Genomic DNA, 25,165 nt, shown 5'->3' with positions numbered 1-25,165 from the left:
AATAAGTTTAAAAAAAGATTTAAGAAAAAGTAATGTCTATATCTATATGGAGACCTGTACCTGTTGGAAGATTTTTGCCTGAGGCACAATGTCATGCCGCAAGTTTGATTTTCTCTGTGTCCTCATCAGGGGATAAAATCAGATCCCTCTGTAGACCAAGGACTCATAGGGATTAATATGTGTAAAACAGCATCTTCTAGTTTCTGTATTTGATGCTTAGACATCTTGAGGTCTTGCTCATATTGGAGGGGCTTTCCCTCCATGGATTAGCCAAATCCTAGAGATAGTGAACAACTTGCCTTTGAGTATATGAAAACCAACCAATGCAGAGTCCACACCCTCACCACCTCCTTTATGGGCTTTCATACTTTGGGTCACTGTCCACCTGCCATAATCTCCTCAAGGCCAGGTATCCTACAAGTAGGGACAGCCCTGTGCCCCAGAGCCCACTGAAATTATTCAACCTAGCCAATCCTAAAGCTGCTTACCCTGCCTCTGTTTCTGTCTGTAGAAATAACAAAAAGGCTCTTGCCCCCAGGCCCTCCCTTCTCTGTCTCCTGACCAGCTCTAGTGTCTCTCCATGTGGTCCTACATAGTGTTGTGCCTCCCTCCTTTTGGGATCTGTGAGTAACAAACTATCTTTTCAATGGGAATCATCTGATCTGGTGGTCTTGCCATACCTGTATAACCATAAAATCTACATTTTAATTTTTTTCTTTTTTTTTTTTTGAGAGAGAGAGAGAGAGAGCAGGGAAGGGACAGAAAGAGTATCCTACACCAGCAGCACTGAGCCTGATGCGGAGCTCAAACCCATGAACCTTGAGATCATGACCTGAGCCAAAACCAAGAGTTCGACTCTTAACCAACTGAGCCACCCATGCACCTTCCCTTCCCCTCTCCCCCTGCTGTAAAATCTACATTTTAAAACAGTAGGACCCTAGAGTAGAATACTGATCTGCAGCGGACACATTAGTGCACCCGACATGGGTCAGAAACTTCACCTGCAATAAAAATGCTTGTAATTTGACAGAATGCCCTCTTAAATGAAGACCAAGAGTGCATTCTATCCCCAGCAGGAGAATGCAGCCAAGGTTAGGACACATTGCTCAGGGCAGTTTGGCTGCCAACACCCCTGCATATATTGCTATTAATGAATGTTCTATCTGTGAGAACTGTGTGGTTATTAATCACCCCCCAGCCTGCTCAATTACCAGGTAGCTTGTGCTTGTCTGCTGTCCCACAGCAAGGACGCGTCCTGCTCAGCATGTCAACTCTGCAGGCTCGTCAGAGGGCAGACCTAGATCATGTCCTCATTGTGCATCTTCCCTTCAAGCAAACCTCCTCCGTGAAATACAGCATCTATTTACGACACAAAGAGCAGATGACCACCCCCCCCACCCCCCCCACCCCCTGCCTATAAATAGCCTTTGCTGAAGGTTCCTATTGAATAGGAAACTTAGGCAACTTTCATTTGATTTGCTAAGAAATTGTTTTAACTGCATACCCCTTCGCAGGGGCCTCTCTAGCAGAGTAAATGAACTTCTTGACAGTAGTCCTCAGGATTCAGTAATAAAGGGAAGTATCCAGGCCACCCCTGCCAAGGGCCTCCTGGCTACCAGGGCAGCACAAGGGACATGTCACAGAAGAAATAAGATGAGAGGCAGGTTGTTCTAAAAGCATTCTCTGGAGAAACATGTGAGGGCAAGAGTGCAAACTTCCCACATGAACTTGAACTCCTCTGGTGTTGATTCTCTGAACTGATGGTTTAGAAGCTCAAAGTTCCTTATTCTTTTACTTGGAAAAGTTTCTCATCACTGTTGTTTTTTGTAGCCCTTCAAAACTGGAATATTTCATATGAAAAGTCCCAATTTCCAGCTCCTACTGAAAAACTGGGAGAACTGGCCACACTGGGCTCACACTACTGGCTGGAACAGTCCGCTAAACTGAGCGGTGGGAATGGGTCCCTTTCTACAGTGCACAAGCTGTGCATTTGCTCCAGTCCCCACTGCTCCACACTGACCTTCCCACAGTGAGGTTGAGTGCCAGCAACCAGTTACCATGCCACTTAAAGAACTATTTATCTGTACTTCTGACTGTTTCAAATGTGGGAACATGAAGAATGAGCCTACATTGTGTTTTTTCGGGGAGGGGGAAGGAAACCAGAGAATATTCTGATGTGCTTCATAGAAAAACAAATATGCCAACAGCTGACTCTTAGTTGAGAAATCTTACGGTGTGTTGACTGGAAATAGTGAAGCTTCTTCAGTGAAGGCAGATAGGGAGCTTCTGGAACCAACCTTGGGACCTGATGGGGAAATACAGTCCAAGTCAGCTGAGAACCACAGGCAGCTGCCTGACAGTGGCTGGACAGAAAGGAGAAGCACTTCTGGGTAACAGGGATAATGAGGATCAACAACCGAAATCTAGGTGGTGATTAACTAAATGTGGTGATTGATTTCCAGTCTTAACTGCCAGGCAAGCAGCCCTATCCTTGGAAAGAATGCACTTCACCCTGCAAGATAAGAAAGGCAACTGGTCAACCGCCATCAGCCACCCAACAGCCTATTTGAAAGCAGAGTGTATTAAACCAAATGCAGCTGGAAGGCAGAAGGGAAATATAGGTGCCATGGAAATCCCATATGCTATGCACTTGGGTCACGGAGGAGGTTTCCTGGGACTGCCAAAAGGAACATGGAGAAGGTGGACAACCTGAAGTAAACAAAGAAATAAAAAAAAACAAAACACACACACACACACACACACACACACACACAATACAAGCTGTTTGCTCACATTTCAGTTTGGACAGATTATTCCTAGGGTGAGAACTGAACACATTTTCTGCAGAACAATGAGACCAGAGTGCCCCGTGGCCAGCTCTGAGGGTGCACGGAATAAAAAGAGCCATACCTTGACACACCAAACATCTTAAATCCACGAGTAGAGTAATACACTTTATTTAATTAAAATAGATTAAAAAACAGACTGTGTAAAAGAATTAGGATTCTCAATAATTTACTAGTATTTACATTAGCAAATGTTGGTCGTTAGTAGACACCATGAGGAGAGGAGCACACAGAACCCAGACCCGCCCGCCCAGGGGCAAAGGGGAGACTTAGCGCTTTCCTGTTGATCCCCCCCTGCAGGTCAATACAGCATGACATCACTGAGAGCTTGGTATACAGCAGGAGAGGTGAACCTCCCACGGTCCGCGGTCCAGGGGTTACAGCACTGTTACCCCACACTGCAGGGCTGAAGAGGGGCTGGCAGGCCAGGCAGGAACTCTCTTCCTCTTGAGGAGAATCAGCACTTCTCAGTATCCGCTCACGGGCACCTGCTCAGCAACGGCTTCCCCTGTCTCCACAGCCAATATGCGCCATTCACAATGACTCTTCTGTGAAGAGCCCCTTTGGCTGACACAAAACCCACAGTTTCCAGATAGAAGATGAAAAACAGAAACGAAAGCCACACATCCTGGTTCCCAGGGAAATCCTGGATTACCTAACATTCCCCGTGTATGTCGTCCAGAACTTGGCAACCCAACACAATCTCACAGGCAATGTTTTGTGCGCTTGTTGTATGAAGGAATGGTGGGGAGTGAGGGTGGCCAGGTGGCCTTGGGCCCCCAGCACCCAGAGGAAGGCTCCTCTCCAGGAAGCAGTCATGGAGAAAGGAGGAACCTGGCCGGGCCCTGGGTGTCTACCCTGGCACCCACATGTCCTGCAGGCACTTGTGGGTCTCCCACACGAGGGTGAGGAGCGAGTCCCAGGGGTGCAGAGACAGGCTGGTGGTGTCGGGTGCAGAGAGAAGAGCCCTCAGAAGCAGCAGGCTGTGTGGGACTCTGGTGACCTGGCTGACCTGCGAGTCAGCCCTCACTCCAGAAAACCCTGCTGCTACACTGGCAGGACACCTGGGCCTCCCGGGCACCATCCCCACAGAGGCACCACCTGGCCCAGGCCTGGGGCAGCGGCTCTGCCCACTGCAGCCAGTGCCGAACCAGCAGTCAAGGGTTGGGGAGCAGTGGGGGCCCAATAGAGACTCAGTCCAAAATGTCCGTCTCAAAGGGGACCAGGTGGTAATAGGATAGGTTGGTGACATAAGCCGCTGGGTCATCGCCATCCTCCAGCTCTGAGGTAAACTCACTGCCATTCTCAAACCTGAAATGGAAAAGTCCAGAGGTGAGGGCTGGGGCTGGCTCAATGACTCCCCACCACCACTGAAGAGGAGAAATAAAGGGCAGAAGGTCATTGGCAAGAGGGCGCTTCAGGGTCAATGCCAAACACTGTGAGAGGGCCTGTCCACAATGCTCTTCAGGATACACAGGTGCATCAGACCAACAGGCACAGTCCTTTCAATGCATGAAGTATGGGGAAGAACCATGATTACAAATTAATTAGGTGAAATGGACCCTTCTCTAAAGACTGTGATAGCTCTGCTTTTTACTGCCTTAGAGACTGCTATCTGTATTCATTAGCCAATATTTACTGAGGCATTCATTCATTCACAGAGTGATTATTTTTCTCTATCTAGGGATCCATTCTGTGTCTGGGGACACAGCACTTAGCCAGGCAGGGAGTGGGTCTGTGGGTCTGTGGGAACGCAGACAACAGCAAAGATGAGTAAGAGAAGCCACTGTGGTCACAAGCTCACAACCTAACCACATCCCTGGGACACGTGCACAGGGGACTACGGGGACTGAGAGCAGCGGTCCAGAGAGGTGTGGGCAGGGCAGGGGGCAGGGGAGGTTCATGGAGGGAGGGCTCCTCTTAGAGGGGGCCTTCATCTGACTGGCGGGTGTACCTGGGGGGAGGGGAGGCAGGTGAATATGTACCCCAAATGTAAGGTGACTAACACCTTCCTGACATTCCCCCATGAATTGAAACCATTTCTAATCCCTGTCTAATCCAGACAAGGCCTCCTAAGCTAGAAAAAAAAGACTCCAAATTAAAAAAAAAAAAAATGCCTAAAAGAGAAAGAAGCACCTGAAGGACACTCTCCCCAGGAAGGGAAACAAAGAAATTGCTTGGGCTGTTTCCACTTTCCTAGGCTAAGGATCAGTCCCAAAAAGCGGGGCAGGGCAGAGGTGGGCTGATGCAGGCTCCCCCTCGGCTCTCCCAGGAAAGCGGAGGCCACAGTGCACACTGTGTCCCTATGCTGATTCCCGGCACTAAGCAGTACAGCTGTAAGAGCTCCGCTGTACCTGGAAAGGTTTGGCCTAACCAGGAAGGGTACGAACCGAGCAAACGAGACGGCAAGGGGAGTCTGCTTGGCTGCACCGGCCAGGGGGCCAGGGGGCTGCATGGGGTGCAGAGAAGAAGCCCAGCCCATGCCTGCAGAGCACACTGGGCAGAATCCCGCAGATTCAGAGGTGGGGCTCCCAGGGAAGCAGGCTTCCTCTCAGTGGAAGCTGAAATTTAAAAGTGTTGGAGGAGGTTCGAAATTGGACAGAAAAGGCCACAGAAGCATGTCTTCCTTTAATTCCAGAGTGAGGGGTGTGTGTGTGGATGCGTGGGGCCTCCCCACACCTGCAGGGGAAGGGCTGGGGGCTCAGCTACTCCTCCCCACACTGCCCGCCCAGGTGGTAGCTCCAGGCTGCGGAGAAAGAGATGTAGCGTGGACACAAGTGTGCGCAGCCAGCCAGGCAACATGTCTGGTGGAGGGAAGACCAACTCTCCAACTTTATTACAGGATGTGAAGTCTCTTCCGGAAAACCAGCATTGGAATGAATTAAAAGAGGACTTGGGTGTAGGGGAAGGCTCAAGCCAGGGGAGGGACAGGACCAAGATACAGCCCTGTGGGGACAACTTCTCACCCTTCCTACACGCCTGCCCTCAGATCAGGTGACCCTGAAAACCCAGGCAGGGAGGGGAGGCTGGGAGGCTGGGGAAGGTGAGTGACCAGGAGCAGATACCTCTGCTCCTATCCTGTGAGGACAGGGTGGGGGCTGCCTCAGCCCTGAGTGAGTTTCCTGGGAGCCCGGGCACCACTCCAGCCAGCTAGGATGGTCACCAGGCAGAGGCCCCACTGTCACGCTGACTCACATCTCTGCTAGGCATACCCCATCCCCCGTTCCCTGAGTGCAGTGGGGTCTCTGTCCTATCTGCTTGGCTTTACAGCACTGGTTCTACTGGCAGGCTCAACAGCACCAAATTCCCAGTGTCAGGGCCAAATGGTAACTCCCAGGTACCACTGAGGACAGCTGTGGCAGGGAAGCACAGCCTTGTTACTGAAACGTCATCTCTGCAACCTCCTGTCCCATCATCACCCCCCTCCCCTGCTGCAGCTCTGTGCAGTGTTAAAACAGGCTGCTCTTGAGAGACTCCAGCAGCAGACCGTTAGCTCAGCTGTGCTGCTCTACATTAGGCACCTAGAGAAAATCCTGGCAAGCCCGAGTCAGGAATTTCCTCTAAATGCTCCCCTGAGCCATTTGGAGGCAGACGTTTCTTTGTTAAGCTTTTCTGGGATCACAGAGGTTTTTCTTGCTGGCTTCCTGCCAGCTGGGCATCCTGGAGCCAGGGGGCCACATACTGGGGGTGTGCCATGCTTGTCCATGCAAAGCCACGGGGGGGGGGGGGGGGGGGGGAGGGTGTCACGTGACCACCCTTGCTTTCTCTCTGCGTGCCTCTCCTCGGCAAAACTATCCACAGGTTCAACTTGCTTGTCAAATCTGGCCAGGTGCAGAGATGGCATCCTGAGGCCTCCTGACGATGGAAATGGTCCCCCCTGGGAATACTGTGGGGCCAGAGCCAGGGCCCTGCAGGGTGATGAGGGAGGGTCTCCACCTGTTTCTCCTCCACCAAGACAAGCTCTCTCCAGAAGCTCCTCCTGTGAAGGTAAAGGGCCTCTCCTTCCTGTCACCCACTTAATGCACAGCCATCTTGTTCCCCCATGATGCCAGCCCCATGCCAGCACAGAGGACCGTTGAGTCAAGAACTAATGAGCTACCTATATACACATACAGTGGGTGCGATGCCATGTGGTGTCATGGCAAGGCATGCAGAAGAGACAATGGCACTTCAGAGAAGGGCCACCCCTTGCAGCCTCACCAGCATATCCTTTTAAACAAGTATTTCATGACATCACCATTGTGAGGGATCCCTGTGCCATCCACCTAAGAGACACCTGGGAAAGTGGGTGCTGCTGGCCAGAGCCAGTTCCATGGGCTGGACAGGGCTCCTGCTGTGCTCCACCACACAGGAAGAGTCCAGTAGAGGAGGCTCCAGTCGCCTGTACATCCTGGGGTCATGCTCTGTTCTGCATTCAGCTGGTCTGGGTGTGTCTCAGCACATGAGTTTTCCTAGTTCATTTTTATTTGCAGCTCAGTTGGGTGGGGCAGGATGTAGGACCCCAAGGCCCCTTGATCCTGGGATGAGCTGCCCATGTACCCACAGGGAGACCCTGAGCACCCAGAGCTGCCTTCAGGGGCTCCTGGGCCAAATGTCTCACAGTTACCATCTGAGATCTTTCAGTGACCCTGTGAGAGCATAGTGGGCCCCACTTTGAAGAAAAGAAGCCAGAAGAGGTTAAATAGCTTTCTGAAGTTCACACAACCAGGAAGAGCCCTGGGATTGGCCTTGACAGGTCAACAGAAGCCAAGTTGTGATGTCCCCTCAAGCTGCCTCCCAAGGACTCCCAAGGACATGACCTGGAAGTGAACCAACGATGAAGGTGCCCCTCAGAGACCCCAGGGTTGGGCTTTCCTAGAGCACTTATCATGGTCAAAGTTCCCCATTATTAGGGGAAAGAAGAACAGGGAAGGCAGTGGTGTCTTTGGTGGTCCCACCTTCACTAATCAGACTCCATTAATCAGCAGGCCCAGCAGGGCCAGGCCTTAGCCTGTGAGCCACACAGAGGCCACCTCAGAGTCAGGAGAACCTCCAGCCCTGCGATGTAAGACCATGCAGGTGACACTTCTTCCCATCCCAGGAGACCACACCCTTTGAATGAAGAGGCTTATGGACCCTATAGCCCCAGCTATAGATCTGAGCCTGGCAACTTATCCTCAATGCCCCCTCACAACCAGCCACTTGGTCCCACAAAGTTTATGAATCAAGCTCTCACCATCCTCTAGAAGAGGCAAACACTTAGGATAAGTATCCAAATACAGATAGGATGGCTCAATGTTTCTGGCCACATCTACTTCCTCTAGAGCTCTGTCTGGGGAGAGAAATCCAGTCCCTAGCACCAGCTGACCATTCAGGCAGCCCTTCTATAAAACTATATTCAAATCAATGTACTTACAAATGCTCTGTGGGATCCACACCCAGGTGTTGGTCTTTTCCGTTCGGTATACTGTGGTCAATAACAATTGTTTCTGTATTTGCTAAGCAAAATCCATTGGACCTCATGATTTCTGAAAAATGAAAGCAACAAAGTAAATATTCAGGAGAGGCCAGAGTTTGAAGTTTTGGGCTTATACCAATCTCCCTATTTCCCCCTCCATCTACCGCCCCAGATTCTCCCCTATGCTCTGAGAGAACGTTCTGTACCCCAGAGGCCCATTCTGGAGCTCTACCACACAGATTCAGGAGCCGATGCCAGAGGTTGGCATCAGCTCCACAGAAACCACACCTGTGGACCCCATGCAAGCCAAAAGCCACATCACTCCCCCAAGAAAGATGCTCTGGTTGCACAGCACCCTCCCCAAATGCCTTCCCCATTGGTTTACAGCTGGGGTAGAAAGACTACTGAGCTCATATCTATTGGTCTGGCACACACTGCCATGAGGCTCTGCACAGGGTATCCAGTCTCCCCCGTGCCTGAGATGGGGATAACACTGTCTACCACCCTGGGTTGCTGGGAGGGTCAAATGAGATCAGTATGCATTTTATTTATCTACATATATTTTTTTAAGTTTATTTATTTATTTTGAGAGAGAGAGAGAGAGCGCGTGCACAGGGTAAGGGCAGAGAGAGGGCGGAGAGAGAGAATCCCAAGTAGGCTCCACACTGTCAGCACAGAGCCCAACGTGGGGCCCAAACTCACTAACCATGAGGTCATGACCTGAACCAAAATCAAGAGTTGGATGCTTAACTGACTGAGCCACCCAGGTGCCCTGAGATCAGTATGCACTTTAAACCAATGGGCAAATTGTTTTTTACTTTATATAATTCTATAAACAAACTGATTTTTTTTTTTTACCTGTAAGCACAAATCTTGGTAATTTAAAAAGGCCAACAAAGAATGCGTCTTCATATGCCTATGTTGGCTGTATGGGGACAGCTTCCAAGGATGGAAGGCTGGTGCTTACCCAGCACTGGGAGAGGAAAGAAAAGGGATGCGTGAATGTGTGGTAGCTGAAACAGCACTGGCTTGGGGCCTGGACACTGCACCTCAGCCCAACAATGAGTTCCATGGTCTTGGGACTCAGTATCCTCAACTGGAAAGTTTCAGAATACTGCTGGGTGATCTCCAAGGATCCTTTCTGCTCTGACTTCCCATGAACTTCCAGATTCCATCATGTCATCTGGTCCATTTAAGTATGAGGAGCCAATGTGGCTTGATTCACTTGTAATATCTGGCATAGCTTTTATTTACCTTTCCCCAGGAATGTGTTTCTTGCCACTTCAGTAGATTAAACATACTCCAAGAATATATCTGGTAGCCATTACCAGTTCTCCTTGTTGTTGTAGTTCTCCATCTCTCTGTGAGGCTGGCTTAGCCCCTAACCTCAGCTCTTAGCTAAGCTCCATGTTTATGGCCCTTGTCTGTCTTCTCAAATCAGGCCCTCCATTTACCTCATCTTAAAAACATGCTTAAGAGGTGCCTGGGTGGCTCACTTGGTTAAGCATCCAACTCTTAACAGCAAAGCTCAGGTCATGATTTCACAGTTCATGAGTTCGAGCCCATGGCAGGCTCTGTGCTGACAGTGTGGAGCCTGCTTGGGATTCTGTCTCCCTCTCTCTCTGCCCCATCCCTGCTTGTGCTCTCTCTCTCTCTCTCAAAATAAATAAAAATAAACTTAAAAAAAAAGGCTTAAAATAGACTCCAAATTTCTGGGGCATTCTCAAATTCAAAGGATTATCCTCTCCCCATTCAAGGTCTAACACATAGAAACACACACATCTCTAAATAGCTTTCCTCTCCTACTGGCCCAGCCCAGCCAACAAGAACATTCCTCACTATCCACAGTCTCAGTGGGCATCTGATGCAATTGTTTGGGGGATTGTTTCCTTATATTTTTTTCTTATATCTTGTTGTAATTTAGGTTATTTTATTCCCATGTGTGGATTTGGTTTTTTCATAAGTATAATTACAACTTCCTGTTTATTTTTAATCTTTCTAGGTATTTGGTTCACAGTTCTTCAAAGTTTTCTCCATACAAAGAGAATTAGGGAAACCACACAAAAATGAACAAAGAAAAACAGAAGATTTCCTCCTTACCCCACAGGACTAAAATGACTCTTCCTCAACCAGATTTGCCAAGTCATTGCTAAAATTTCCTCCTGACTTTCTGCAGAAGTGACAGGTCCAGTGCCTTGGTCTTTTGAAACACCAGCCCAGTTAATCACACTCTGGGTGACATCAGCACATTGCTCTTCCTGCCCACCCCACCCCTCTGGATTGAAGCCCACCTGCCTTCCCTGTGCAAGAACAAGCATGGAGAGCCTAAGTCATGAGAAGGAGCACCAAAACCCTAGGAGAAGTCAGTGCTTGGAGCCTCTGGGAACAACAGCATTTCTATGTGAGAGAAGATGTTTACCAAAGTCTCAGTGAACAGACTCTGAAGATGACTAACTCTTAACAGGAAAGATTAAGATTCCCTCGCCGCTCAAATAAAAATCTATGGCAGCACAGAACCACTTTCTTTACTGTGTTTTCCTGACTCAAATCTGTCTCAGAAGCACATAAAACCTCAGCCAGCTAATAGTTTCCAGCCCCTCTCCCGCCCCTTTGCTAAGGGAATTTGGAGGGGAAAACCCTACAAGTGAAAACGAATGTATATGCAGCAAAACATTTCTAAACATGTTTCTGAAGAGTTACCTTGCATGGGAACTTTTGAACTTCCTAATTTTTCTTAAATATGAAATTTGGAACTCTAAAACATGGAATGTTTGCCAGCCCCCCAAAACAGATTTGTAACAAATCATCCCTTAACTGCTTATGCAAAGAAACCTCTGTACATAGTCATGTGGTTTAATTTTTTACAAGGCAAGCTGGAAACTAGTTCTGCTACTTGTGCATGAGGAGCAGGTTACTGCTTGCTCGGTTTCTTCATCTACAAAATGGGAATAATGGTGCCCATCCTAAAAGACCTAGGTGGAGATGACATGAGATGGTATTTGTAAAGAATCTAACAAATGTGGAGGGCTTGAAAAACGGTAATGATGGTATCATTATTGCTAATGTCAAGCAAATAAAAAGAACCAAAGAAAATGTTATTATTACAGAAAAGTGCTAACCTCTGAAGGCTATCTTCAAACATACTTAAAATGTGAATTTCTTAGAAGTCAGCTTAGTACCTATAGCAAAAATCACTGGCCAATGTAATTGCCTTAATCACATACATGACTGATTCCACGAAGCCGTTCACTTTCAAGCTACTTTTCTGCATTCATATTTTTTTTTCACATGAAGAGTTCTGCTTTGCCATTTAACTTTTTATTTTGAGCTAATTTTAGAATTACAGAAAAGTTACAAGAATAGTACAGAGTTCTCACGGAGCTCCCCCCAGCTTCTCCTGATGTTAATATTCTACATAACTATGGTGCTGTGAAGAAAGCTGGATATAACTAAATACTTCCCCTACTTGAGTGTCACAGGCTTTTTCACTAATGTCCCTCTTTTTTTTTTCTGTTCCAGACCCAATCCAGGATCCCTTATTGCCTTGAGTTGCTGTGTCCCAGTTTTGTATGACCTCTGATGGTCCCTCGATCTCTCCTCTCATCTCTCATGAAAGTAACACGTTGGGCAGGACTGGTGAGGTATTTTATCGACGGTCCCTGGATTTGCCTGATGCTTTTGCGATGTGACCCAGGTGGTGCATTCCAGGCAGGAATCCTGCAGGGTGACCCTGTGTCCCCTCCATGCATCCTGCCAGGGGGTGTCTGATGTCAACAGGCCTTTTTTCCAGGATGTTCATCAGGATCACTTGCATAAGAAGTTTCTGCCACATTTACTCTTTCTCTTTGTAGTTAATAAATATCTCAGGGGAGATGCATTGAGAGTGTGTAAAACCTTAAACTTTGCCCTACTATCTTAACAGGAAGGATAGGGTCTTTACTGCAACAATTATACTTGACCCTTGAATGATACAAATTTGAACTACATGGGTCCACTAACATGTGGATTTGGTTTTGGATAAATATAGTACAGTACTGTACATGTATTTTCCTTATGATTTACTTATTAATGTTTTCTTTCCTCTAGTTTACTTTTATAAGAATATAGTGTGTAATACATATAACATACAAAATATATGCTATCAACTGTTTATGTTATTGATAAGGCTTCTGGTCAACAATGCGCTACCAGTAGTTAAGTTTTGGGGGAGTCAAAGTTATACATGGATTTTCAACTGTGGGGAGTGGGTGCCCCAACCCCCATGTTGGTCAAGGGTCAACTGTACTACTGTGGTGTTTGCCCAGTGGCAACTTCTCTATCTTTTTATCTGTAGCCATGTTTTCATATGCCCCCTAGGCCATCATTCCTTCAGTTCAGTAATTCATACATTCCTTTTTTCAGCAGACATTAGCTCAGTCCTGAAAGCATTCATAGCGTAGCCACCCTCCATCTAAATCCTCTCTCCCATTATATTTTCAGTGTAGTCCAGCAATAGAACAAAATCCAAAGCACCACCTTTTTATTAATTGGCTAATCGGACTAACCTTTTAAGGTAAAAGTTAGAGTTGAGATTGTACAGATGTTTGGTTAATGAAATATGAAATTATAGGTCATTTCCAGGCCCCCCAAACCTGAATAATTAGATTTTTATGGCTTATGTTGATGAGTCCAAGTAGCCAGATCTCAGCTGGGGTTTATGCTTAAAAGCACAGACACAGCCACAGTGTAGAAAAGAACATTTAGGGTTTTTTTTATTCCATAAACATTTAGATTAACACAGGATGAAGAATGTTTAAGTCTGTACTGGCCCAAAGCATTGCTGAAGGGGCCACAGAGTTTCCTGACTGCCTTTCCTGGGCCCCAGGACGTGGCGTGGTTCCCACACTGCTAGCGCCTGGCGCCATCTAGTGGAGCCCCGACCACAAGGCGGTCTCAATAGGAGAAAGAAGAGGCTGTGTGCCCGCCTACCCATAAAGGGAAGCAAGCCTCTGACAGCCTAGGTCAAGTGCCTGTCCCCCATGGTGCCACCTCCATAAATGCCACATCCACAGCATAAAAAGACATTAAGAAATGAGACAGGAGAGGAGGAGGAAGGGTGCAATGAGTCGCAGGAGGCAAGGACGTTTTCACGACTGAGTGCAATTTAGTGGGTTTTTACCACTGAATGGAATTTAGCAGGATGTGACAGACAGGCAGAGTTTGTGTGAACAGAGGGAAGACAGGGGCCCACAGCCCTGCAAAGCCCCACTGAGGGGAGGCTGAGGGTCTGGAGCAAAGGGTTCTATGGTGACAGGATCAGACTCCGGCATGCCTGGAATGACTAGGGCACTTGGCCTTTACCATGAGTGTAAGGTCGTGAGAAAATGGGTGAGCCCAGGAAGTCAGAGTTATGACCGACCTCAGTATTCAGGGTGTGTCCTGGGGCATGTTCCCAGGCTGGCCATGCTCTCCAGAGCCTGAGGCTCCCCGAATTCATAAACACCCACACAGGGGAACCAGCCAGCATAATATGGCTTGCCCCTGTGCAGACTAGTTCCCAAAAGGGCTGTTTGTGTTACTGTAAGTAGAAGTTTCACTGAAAAGTATTTTTGAATTTACTATAGTTCATTGTCTTACTGGATTGGTTTCCTCCCTCTGTGAATAATGAAAGTACATCTTACTTCCTGGGGAATGCCCCCTCACTGCCTGCACATGTACACACTAATTTATGGTGAGAAGCACTCACTCAGACAGAGTGAGGGCTGGCTACTCCTGGAGCAAAGATGGGAAGCCTGGGAAGCTTCCAAGGGAGAAGCCCCAGACTTGGTGCCCAATAGATCAGAGCTGATGAACAGGATAAAATCCCCAGGAGTCAGAGAATCTTAGCCCTGGAGGGGTGGAGAGGCTTCTCACAGTCTGCTAACCCTGAGAGGGATGCCTCTGATAGGCCCCCTGGCCTTTGCACGGAGTGTAAGTCTTTCAGCACAGATTTACAATAGATGTTTACAGACTTCATTGTTAGGCAGGCACAGTTGTTACAAAGCGTTCTGTGCGGAGCCAAAATTGTTCCAGTTTCTTCCACCTACTGCTGTGTCCCTGCAGGCTGAAACCTGTCCTGAGTCCTCGCAAATAGACCCAGAGAATGTAGTTCAAATCTCACCTGGGACACTACAGTTACCCCTGTTAATTTTCACCTCATTACTCTCAGCCCTTTAGGGTAAACATGGGTTCTGTGTTTATCCAAGCCACAGGTACAAACAGGACATGGAGACAAAGGGAGTGTTCCAGCTTGCTGCACTCCAGGAATGAATCAGAAGCAACTCCATGCAGCTCAGCCACCAACACAAGGTCTGAAAGGGTTCTGTGGCTCTCTGTTGTCCTATTTGCTCAAAACAGAAAGAAATAAGGCAAAACAGAGACACCAGTTCTGGGACTTTTCTGCTCAGGGCTAAAGAACAGACACTTGCCCACAGTCCCGGTGACAGCAAGTAAAGCCCAACACGACTGACAGTTAGGTTCCCGGAGTCCTGGTTGTGCCCTGCAGGACTGGGGTCCGTAGACACCCAACCAAGATAAGTGACTGCCATTTCTCTTATAAAGGAGTTTCTGGGTGCCAGGTGCCAGCTAAGGAGAGATGCCCAAACAACCCTGCTCTTTTAAGAACACACAGGAAGACATCAAAAGCACCAGACCCCAACAAACCCAGGCCTAACAGCCATCCTGCTTACATGTAGCCATATCCAAACGTATTTTCCACTCCAGGGCCCCAGGACTTGTCCATCCTGTCCACACCACCACCGAACACAACTAGGAATCTCAACCCTGCTGTGTGACACATAGCTGAGTAAGGACACTTTTCTACCAAAGATATCGGCTGCCACCATCCTGATTTGTCCTATGTCCCATCACCATGAACCCCCCATGCCTTCTTATGAGCCAGCTCTGGGCTCAGATGTGCTCTCATCTGTGGACTCTTCTTCATCAACTTCCTGAGTCTTCCTCCTCCACTGCTCCTTCTTCTCTCCTCCCTCCTCCATTCAGAAATAGATCCACTGCCTGGGGGAGCCCCGTAGCTGAGGCTCCCAGGACAGAGCTCTTTTCCCCACAAAATGCCCCTCAGCAGCCTTCACCACAATCGTACTGCAAAAATAAAAGTCTACTGTCCTAGCAACAGGTGTGACCTAGATTCAGAAAGCTACCCAACAGGGTGAAGTCCAGGCCCGCCCTCCCTTTCCATCCACCCCACAGCTGAGCCAGCCAGCAGCTCCTCCCAGCTGACCATTCGCTCTTCCTGCTGCTGGGACATCTGCCTGTTCGGCGCTAGAAGGCATGGCCCGGCATCAAGACTGGTGATACCCAAACTGGCTTCCCTGTTTGTCCTGGGTGCCCTAAAACCAAATTCATTGCCACCTTACAGAAACCATCTTATTTTAGCACGCTAGGCTCCCGATTACAGTAGTTCGCTTCAAAAAGCCTTATTAATGTTTTCATCATATCTTTTTTTTTAAGTTTCTTTATTTTGAGAGAAAGAGAGAGTGAGTAAGTGGGGGAGGGGCAGGGACAGGGAGAGAGAGAATCCCAAGCAGGCTCTGCACTCTCAGTGTGGAGGCTGACTCGGGGCTCAAACCCATGAACCGTGAGATCATAACCTGATCCAAAACCAGGAGTCAGACACTTAACCAGCTGAGCCACCCTCTCGGGCCTCTCGTTATGCTATTTCTTAGGTAAGTTCCAATTTACATGCCATGTTACTCACTTTGGAAACAGGAAAAGTGTAAATGCAGGTCAGTAGGTAGAAAACGCAGTGTGTCATGAAAATCAGGCCACAGCGTATACCCACTATTCTGGATCCCCTAGAAGGGGATGCCCACCACACAGACACTGAACTGGAAGGGCTTCTGGGAAACCGCACCCATCAACAGCAGCACTTGCCCCCCGCCATGCCTTCCCTGTAGCTCTTACCTGATATTTTCACTGGGCTTTGAAAGCTGGGTTGAATTTTATGGACATTGTCATTTTTTAACACCTGATCCAAAGGAGATCTTTCAAAGAAGGTGAGCACAACTTCTGACCTAGAATACTGGGAGTAAGTACATTAATTACTAAAACTTCATCCTCCGTCATGGCAGCCTCACCTGATGTTAACGTCCCCGTACTGTTCAGACGCTCTGCGGGACTGACCACACTGATGAGGCTTCAATAATGGCACACTCTTCATTTACTTTGGGCCCCACGTGGCAAAAATGCAAGGCCCCAGGGACAGATAGGATGGGGTTAATGGAAACGCTGGTGAGTTTTTCTGAGCGCTTGGTATGTGCCAGTGTTCCGCACACAGGTCCCTTCACTGTACAATAAACTGCGGTGTGTCGACTTTCCCTGTTCACAGGTGAGGAAACGGATGCTATGGTAGTCAAGTGGTGACTGCCTGACTAGAGTCCAGGTTCTTCCTCACGACCCCACATGAAGCTTGCAAACTTCATCTACTAACACTCTTCTTGGCTCCCATACACCCTCTTCCAAAACACCCGCTGCAAGACGAGTGGGCTTCTGAGTGGAGGCAAGAGAGCAAAGACCACGGCAATGGAAGGACCTTGCCTCTTCCTACTCGATGCCTCCTCGGCCCTTCATTCCCGCTTCTTCCCCAAGGAGAAAACAATGGAATCATAACACCCCACAAAAGTCTTCCTTTCCCCTGGCTATTCCTACCCCCCCAGGGAGGGGGCAGCTGGCTGGATGTGTCCTGACCTCCCACCTCCAGCCCAGCCCAGGTGCTACTTACTTTGCACGGCATGCTTATGATGGTTTTCAGCAACTTCTCCACTTCATTGAGCCTGGTCTCTATATCATGTGCATCCTTTATGGCGACCAGTCCTAGAATTGAGACAGAAATGCCTTAAAGCCAAAAAGTCAGACCAAGAACTGTGCCCCTAAGTTAAATACAGAACAACAGGCATCCCGTGACAAGGATGCCCTGTGCCATCCTCCATAAAAGATGTCTGGGATTATTTCCTTAGTCCTACCCTGAAAGCCCTCCTCTAAACCTCATTTTGAGTTTCAGTGACCCATTGAATGATTTACACATGTGCCGAAGTGGACAATGTCAATCCAAAAGAAGTCAGGCAGGCTGGGGACAGTGGAATGAGTGGGAAAGGAAGGTGTAAGCCACATATCAAAGTCTCCTCTGAATGGGACAGTCTGGGCCAGCCCTGTAAACACCCTGGAGAAGGCCACAGCTTGGCTGGGGACCACTCAGCCCCTGCCAGCGTGGTGGCCACAGCCAGGGGAGGCTCCCCAGGACCTGCCTACCCCCAACCACACAGTGGAAGGGCTTGCCCTGCCAGCCTCAGCTGACCTCACTGCAGGGCATATGTAAATGGAGCCCATATTTAGGCAAGTCATTTAAATGCTGGGTTTGGAAGGGGAAAAATCAGATCTTTAACCAGAAAAACCCAAAGTGGGTATGACTCACAGCACTTTTCAGGAATCTGAACATCTATCCTTGTTACACTTACCAGAAGTCCCAAGGGGCTGTTAGAAAGTATAGTCCTTTGTTTGTAAAATACTACAGCTGGCAGCCTGGAGGTCCGGGGTACGTTTCCCTCTCCCCAGGAACAGTAAAGGACACAAACCTTCCCCTTTCAGTTTCTCCACATCGGGGTCCTAGAGACAGGGGAATAGGAGATTCCCATGGGCACTGGCCTCTTCTCCATACTTCGTGTGACCCAGCATGACTGTCCCTGAGTCATGACCAAACCAGACGCCAGAACCCCAGAACTGTTGTCACTTGCTGAATCTAAGTTTTTCATTTCTGGTTTGGTTTTGCTTTGCAGGAGACAGGTTCTTTTTTTTTTGTTTGTTTTGCTTTGTTTTTTAATTTTTTAAGTTTATTCATTTTGAAAGAGTGAGTGGGGGAGGGGCAGAGAGAGAGGGAGAGAGAATCCCAATCAGGCTCTTTGCCTTGTGGGGCTCGAACTCACGAACCACGAGATCATGACCTGAGCCAAAACCCAAGAGTCAAGCGCTTAACCAACTGAGCCAACTGAGCCACCCAGGTGCCCCAAAAGGGTTGTTTGTTTTTCAGGCAAGTCATTGACTAAGACTACATCATGATAAAATTAATTGCCTGAACTATATGATTAAAATAAGACAACCAGAACATACATTTCTTGGAGCCAGGGACACCCCCAACATGAGTGAGGACATTTCTAAAAGCCTGGGTGGTAGCAGGGGGATCCCTTACATCAGCCTGAGTCAGGGACAACTTGTAGTCAAGGCTGAGAATTGTTCTCTCAACTTCCTAAAGTACAGGCCACCTTGGGTATCAGAGGGGCCGTCTGGCCCTGCCTACCTCCTCAGCCATGCAGGTCCAGGTGGCCAGCCTGTAGCTGTTCAGGGAGGAGTCCCAGAGGTGGGTGGGCTGTGACTCACCTGCTGAGAAACCTACAGCCTCTGTCCACTCGAACACACACCCCAGTATGACATCCCAGCAGTCACTAGAGAAAGGGACCGGGCCTTCTCCCCTTCTCCTTGGGTTACCAGGCCCTACCACACCACCCTTCATATTGTGGGAAGCAGGGAAAAGAAAGAAAATAGTGCCAGATTCTCAGGATGCTTCTCCCCTAGGCCCTAAATTCCCTGCTTAGAAACACACACACACACACACACACACACACACACACACACACACACTGTGCCGCCACCCTTGGTACCAAAATGCTTTCATCTTCTGCTTACCACATGGGAGTTTACACAGGAAAAGAGGGCCAATGCAAAACCCACTGCAAAACTGTTTTTAAAGAGAGGACAATTAAATAAATCATCTCCACTGAATGCGTCTGTATCCTAAGATAATCAAAACTATTACTAAATTACGACTTTGATTACCTCTGGAACATAAGTTTTAAATCAATCAAGTTTATGACACAGTAGCTGTATTTTAATATTCTGTACGTACATTTGTAGGAAGATTAGCCTCTCATATAATCAATGCATGCAACATACTCAAACCCATTTTATAGAATATAAATCATAATTTAACAATCTTAAATTAGCACAGAGGTTTATAATTCTTGCATTTTTGCCTTAATGACATAGTTTTGGTTACATCTTTGATTTCATTAATGTTCAGCTCCTGGTTGGGTCTATGACCTCAAAGGGTAAGATTTAGTCAGATAAATACATTCTTTTCTATACTGATTTTTTTAAGCATGGTCGGGTTTAGCAAATAAAACATGGGACACTAGTTAAATAGGAATTTCAGATAAGCAGTGAATAATACAATAGTATGGATAGACTTCTACTGAAAAATTATTGGCTGTTTATCTGAAATTCAAAGTTAACTGGGGGTTCTGTATTTTATCTGGCAATGCTCTCTTCCTGGTAGAGTATTCCATTTTCCAGAATGAAGGGGAGAAAGGCAGGAAATACCAGAAGAGGCCTCTGGAAGTATCTGATGAAGAACCTGATGAAGATACTGGAAAAAGTATGGGTATCTGAGCTCAATGCACAGACCCTCCATGACCAACCCCACCCCACCTGCCCAGCTCTGTGCCCTGCCATCCCCATACTCTCATGACCATCGAGAAGGTCCATGCTACCCAAACCCCTTGACCTTCCCCCACCACAGTATTTGCTACTTGGCACTGTGACTGCTCCTCGACCTCTGGGTCTCCCCAAGCCCACTGTGCAAAACTGAGGGTAGGACGTGCCTGTGGCTCATCTCACCTTTATCATCACTGAGCACAGGGCCTGACACAAGCAGGGGATCCATGTTTGTTAGCCGTTTGCTGACTGAGTAAAGTTGCATAAGAGAGCACAGAAGTCTAGTATTAGCGAACACAAGTCAAGCATGTGTTATCTTCCAAGCGTGTGCTCTGTCTTGCCCATGGGGCAGTGACCCTAATTCCTGCTTCTCAGCACCACACTCAGCCAGACCCTAGCTAGAACCTCCTGCCAGCTGGCTCTAGGTCACAGGCCTCACAGGAGAGCTGCCTGAGAGCAAAGGGGCATACCGTGTGAGTCACCGGCCAGTCTGGCTCGATTTTATTTGTGAAAGTGTGTGGAACCACACTGCTTCCTTTGACCCGTCTTTATGTTTCCGAATGGCGGCCAGATGGTCCTCCTTGGAAATGTAAACATGTTTCCAAACAAAAGGAGGTTGAGGAAATTTAACCAGGGAAAGGAAGATGCTGGAATCCCTCACTGCAAGAACAGAAAGGACAGATGATTACTTTTTAAACTCTGGGCCTTTTGCTGGGGGCACATTTTATCATTTGCTTCTCTCTCAGGGCTTCCCAGAGACAATCATGCTGGCAATCTGGATCAGCTTCCTCAAGGTGCCGTCCCCCTCTCTCTGAAGAAATGTATCCACGGGGTGACAACTAGCACTGGCCTCTTCCCCAGCAGGGGCCTCAGCTAATAAAAGGCAGAAATTTATAAAATGATGGATCTAGCAGAATGTGGTGAAAGCCGTCTAACAGCCACCACCAGAGCTAAGAGCACAGCAAGTCTCCCAACACCCCAAATGCGGGCATGAAGGAGTCACCACTCTCCAAGCAGCCCCTGGCTGCCTGGCCAGACATCTGCATTTTCCTTCTGTCCTGGGCCCTGGACATCACCCTTCTGGACTGCTTTAAAAGTGCCTCCCATTGAACAATGGGTACCTGAAATGCTTTAGGAAAATATTTTTAAGAAGACACACCCCAAACGGCCACAGTGCAAAAATGAAATAAGTATTTATTTTAAAATTTCTAATTGTTGGGGTACCTGGGTGGCCCATTCGGTTAAGCATATGACTCCTGGTTTCAGCTTGGGTCATGATCTCACGGTTTCGTGAGTTTGAGCCCCACAACAGGTTCCACACTGACAGTGCAGAGCCTGCTTGGGATTCTCTCTCTCCCTCTCTCTCTCAAAATAAATAAATAAATTTTAAAAAATTTAAAATTTCTAATTGTTTCATACTCACTGGTTTCCTTTCAGGTTTGTTTCATAACTGGTGGAAACCTTAGACACCTGCTGGCGACACTCAAAATTATTATAAACTCTCAAAATGCTACAAGCGCTGATGAGTGAAGTAGTGAAGAGAACCCACATGTGGGTCATTGCGTTACTTTTCTGTGGCAGGTGGCCAAGAACTGAGCCCATCCCAAACAGACTAATTCTATGCATTGGGGTTGTTTTCTACCCTAACGGTTGTGTTTTTCCTTTGTGACGCAACAGCTTTGGTTTTTAATGGCTGCTAAAGCTTCTCCAGATAGCAACTGTTTACAGTGAATAACAATTTTAAAACTTATTTCAAAAATATGTTTAAATACAACAATGTAAATACTTTTAGGTGTTTATTCCAAATATTGTGGATGAAATGATAATTCTGTGGAGATATTGTTTGGCTCCGTTGTACTGAGATGGTGATAACAAAAACTGCAGGCGGGCCAACGGCTGTGATTTTGCACAGCCGGATGGAAAAACTTTATTATCTATTGGTACTGAGAATGTCATTCCAGAACTGGCCAGCAGAGGGGGCCAGCACTCTGTGGAACCCACACCCACGGGATTTAATCCAGTGAGGATAGAAAGATAATCGTCCACCTGCATGTTTTAGTTGTTAGGAAGTTGACTCAGAAAACTTCACGGCCCCTGGCAATTTTTCTAATTTCTGATAAAGCATAATCACTTAATATAACCTCAATTTGTAAAATTACAATCTACACAGTTTGTGACGTGGAGATTTTAACCAGATTATCCTAAAATAGAGATTTGAATCCGAAAGACTGATAATATGATTATATGTAAATTACAGTGCGCCAATTTAACATACATTTGGTGGCCAAAAATCAGCCTAGAGCAGCCAGGGTGCCCTTTATTTCTAAACTAGTTTGGCACTGAAAATTGAGAACAGAAAATGTGATTCTGTCACCTTTCAGGATTAACCTCTTCATGCAATCATAAACACCTGACAATTCTTGGAACCCAAACTGAACATTTCAGGGTCAGCACAAAGACTTATCAGTAAGAGCTAATGTAAACAAACCAGTTTCCTAACCTCAGAAACGTGGGTCCAAAGTCCCACTGTTTCAGTAAGTGGAGGCTTTGGGATGAACTCCTCTGATAACTGAGCCAGGCTTTCCCGGGGGGCTGGGCTTCAGAGGTCGGAATCTAACCTGAGTGCCGTCTTCCATCATTCCAGAAATAAAGACAAGGTGCCTCTTGGGTCAATTGGGAAGGAAGAACGTCCTTTTCAAAGCACATTAAGAAGTGCTCATTACCCTAAGAACACAAGTCTCTTAGAGGAGATTCTCAAAATACAGCCCTACGGAAATTTTCTGTAAAGTGACCTTTCAAACTGACTCAAATAATAAATTACATTTAAAGAGGTCCTTTTCCATTTAAAAAAATGTGTCCATGAACACACTGTACAGCAAGGCAGATTGCTCGGGTGAGGTGAGGAATGCAGAGTCATCCTGGGAGCATAGGAGTAGGTATTCTTTAAAGGTTGCGTATGAGTTTTAGAAGCAAAATATTATAAATCTTCTAAGGGAAATTTTCAGTGCTCATTTCCTAAGTGCCTGTTTTCTAGGTAGGTACTCAACATTCAAGAAGTGGCAAGTAAATAATGATTTGCTTGACAGCGTGACCCAGCTGGTTATTCTGTGCGTACTTAAGCATCTCAGTGGAAGTTCTAATTCCCTGGGAGCCCGTGGTTACTCTATGCAGGCCTCCTTGTTCCCATGTGTGGGGTATTGCACAGCATTTCTGGAAGGACAGAAACCCTGTCTGTCCCTCGCTCCCAGCTGACAGTGGTACCTACCCTCCCTCTTATAGGCTGCTCTAGTTCAGTGATGCTCACACCTGCTGTAAGAGTGGGAATCCTGATGGGCATTAATTTCTTCCCTGCATCTTTCCAAGAATGAAAAGCAGGGTACAGAAAGGAGGAGGAGGACACAGAGAGGCAGAGAAGAAATAGCACTTCCCTGAGGATCGAAGAAGGGGCTGAGAGAAGAAGACCCTCCTTCCTTTGCTTCTTCTTGCACCTGGGAGGTGCTCCCTTGAGTGACACATCTTTTTACCAGCACAAGAGAGTGAGTGCTTGACTTAAACATACTGGTCTCTACTGTGCCCTTTCCCAATCCCTCCTTCCCTGGGCCTCTTCATTATTCTCCCCCAATAAAAGCACAGTTCCCTTCCTGAACTTCACACTTCATGAGTTTAAGATCCACTCACTCGGCCAGTCTGTCTTCAACCAACAAAGGTATTCAGGGCACCCCATCCCATGCCACACTCACAAAACAGGAAGCATGTATTTACCCACACATGCTGAAGTACTGACTGGCCAGGCACCCTGTCAGGTGGGGGTGCTGTGGCACCCCTAGATCCCCAGAGTTTTCCTGAGAGCCAGGAGAACGGAGCTGTGGCAAACACTGGACACAAAGAGTAGGGTGTCACATGGGGGGCTGGGAAGACTCCCAGCAGGGAGACCACCCTCTCTAGGCAAGGAAGCCTGGAGGGTGAGCAGATACAGGAGGCAGGGAGGGAGGACAGGAACACGGAACAGGGTCAGGAAGTGTAGAGGCCCTAAGGAGGCTGGAAGGTGAGGACTGAGACAAGTAGGCCCTTACAAACTGCATTAAGGGTTTGCCCTGTGGCAGGCAATGGGGAGCCGTGGCCTCCTATGCAGGCTCTGGTCCCAACTCTACCCACTTGGCAGTTCTATTTCTTACGGTTAATACATATACCTGCCCTAGGAGTCCACGCTAATCTGCCCCCTGTAAAACCGCCCCCTGGAGCACAGTCCCCAAGCATGACCCATGTCAAACACCAAATTCTAGTTTCTGGATAAGCAAAGCCACAGACCTGGTCTGTAAGCATCCCACTGAGGTAATTTCGGTGACCCCCTTTGTGGGCTCTCTTTAGCCTAGGCAGGGGCTATCACCATCCCTGCCTCCTAGGGACATGAGGACGAAGAGCCACACCTGGAGAGGACGCTGTCAGGGGCAGCAGACCGGGCAATGATACTCGCACTTGCCCATCTGGTTGACTCTCAGTGAGGGAAGGCTGTGTGTTCGAGAGCAAAGGGCAGAAGCTTCAGGGACACATGGTCCTGAGTCCAAAGCAGCTCTCCAGTGTCCACCAAGGTGCTGGGTACTTTGTGGCTGTCACTGCTTCGGTACTCCAGCAGCCTGCCTGTGGATATCATTACTGCTCTTTCATCAGTCAGGCAGTGGGGCTTGAGGAACCAAGCAGCTTGCCTGAAGTCACCCAGCAAGTAGCAGGTGACAGAGCCAGAGTCTGAATCTTCACCCATCTGGTTCCAAAGCCAATGCCTTCAACCACTCAGCCTGATCCTCTTCCACAGTGACACTGCTGTATCCATAGGTGAGTCACTATGACCCTGACCTCTCCCACCTGGACCCTCTGTCCCCAGGTGGGTCCTCAATCTTGCAGGGCCTTGGGGATTTTCTCCTGAAGGACACAGGAGGGGCTTCTGGTGGGATTCAGATTCTCTAGGTAAAAGCTTTAATCACATGTTATTCCTTCCCTCCTCCCTCTCTACCCTCTGTCGAATTGCCGTGCATCATATTTTTCCTGCTGATTCTAAGTTACGTACCTGCAAAGGGTGATTAAGATGTTTTGTTCTTAAGACAAATATGAAAACTTGCCAGTGTAAATCAGCCAAAGAGCTAAGTGGCTCTGTCCACAGTCATGACTCAATTTAGGGGGTGGGGTGAGGAGGGTGGACTGGAGGAGTCTGTCTGGAGAATACGATCATCCCCGCACATGGGTCTGTGCCGGGCGTGACACATCTGTGCTCTCACCATTTAAGGGAGGCTGCAGCCTGGCCAGGAAAGGATGGGGCATGGACACCTTCGCCCCCACGTTGTCCCTGCCCCACCCATCAATCAAAGAG

At 47.9% G+C, this 25,165-nt stretch overlaps 1 protein-coding gene across 1 annotated transcript in view; it reads right to left on the bottom strand.

Moving 5' to 3' along the window:
* Positions 1–2,928: 2,928 nt before the first annotated feature.
* The window catches only part of PXDC1 (PX domain containing 1), a 28,746-nt gene continuing 6,509 nt past the window's right edge, over positions 2,929–25,165 (bottom strand). Inside the window, exons 2-5 of the mRNA XM_019419875.2 lie at positions 17,042–17,133; positions 16,225–16,342; positions 8,242–8,353; positions 2,929–4,157 (exon numbers count right to left, since the gene is read on the bottom strand). Of these exons, the coding sequence (XP_019275420.1) occupies positions 4,040–4,157; positions 8,242–8,353; positions 16,225–16,342; positions 17,042–17,133 (440 nt within the window). The 3' untranslated portion in view covers positions 2,929–4,039. The remainder of the gene's footprint in view (positions 4,158–8,241; positions 8,354–16,224; positions 16,343–17,041; positions 17,134–25,165) is intronic.

This window comes from Panthera pardus, unplaced genomic scaffold, assembly GCF_024362965.1.
Source record: "Panthera pardus isolate Hobbes unplaced genomic scaffold, ASM2436296v1 HiC_scaffold_17, whole genome shotgun sequence".
NCBI lineage: Eukaryota > Metazoa > Chordata > Mammalia > Carnivora > Felidae > Panthera > Panthera pardus.
The sequence above is the reverse complement of the archived record's forward strand: the minus strand, read 5'-3'. Positions and strand labels throughout refer to the sequence as shown.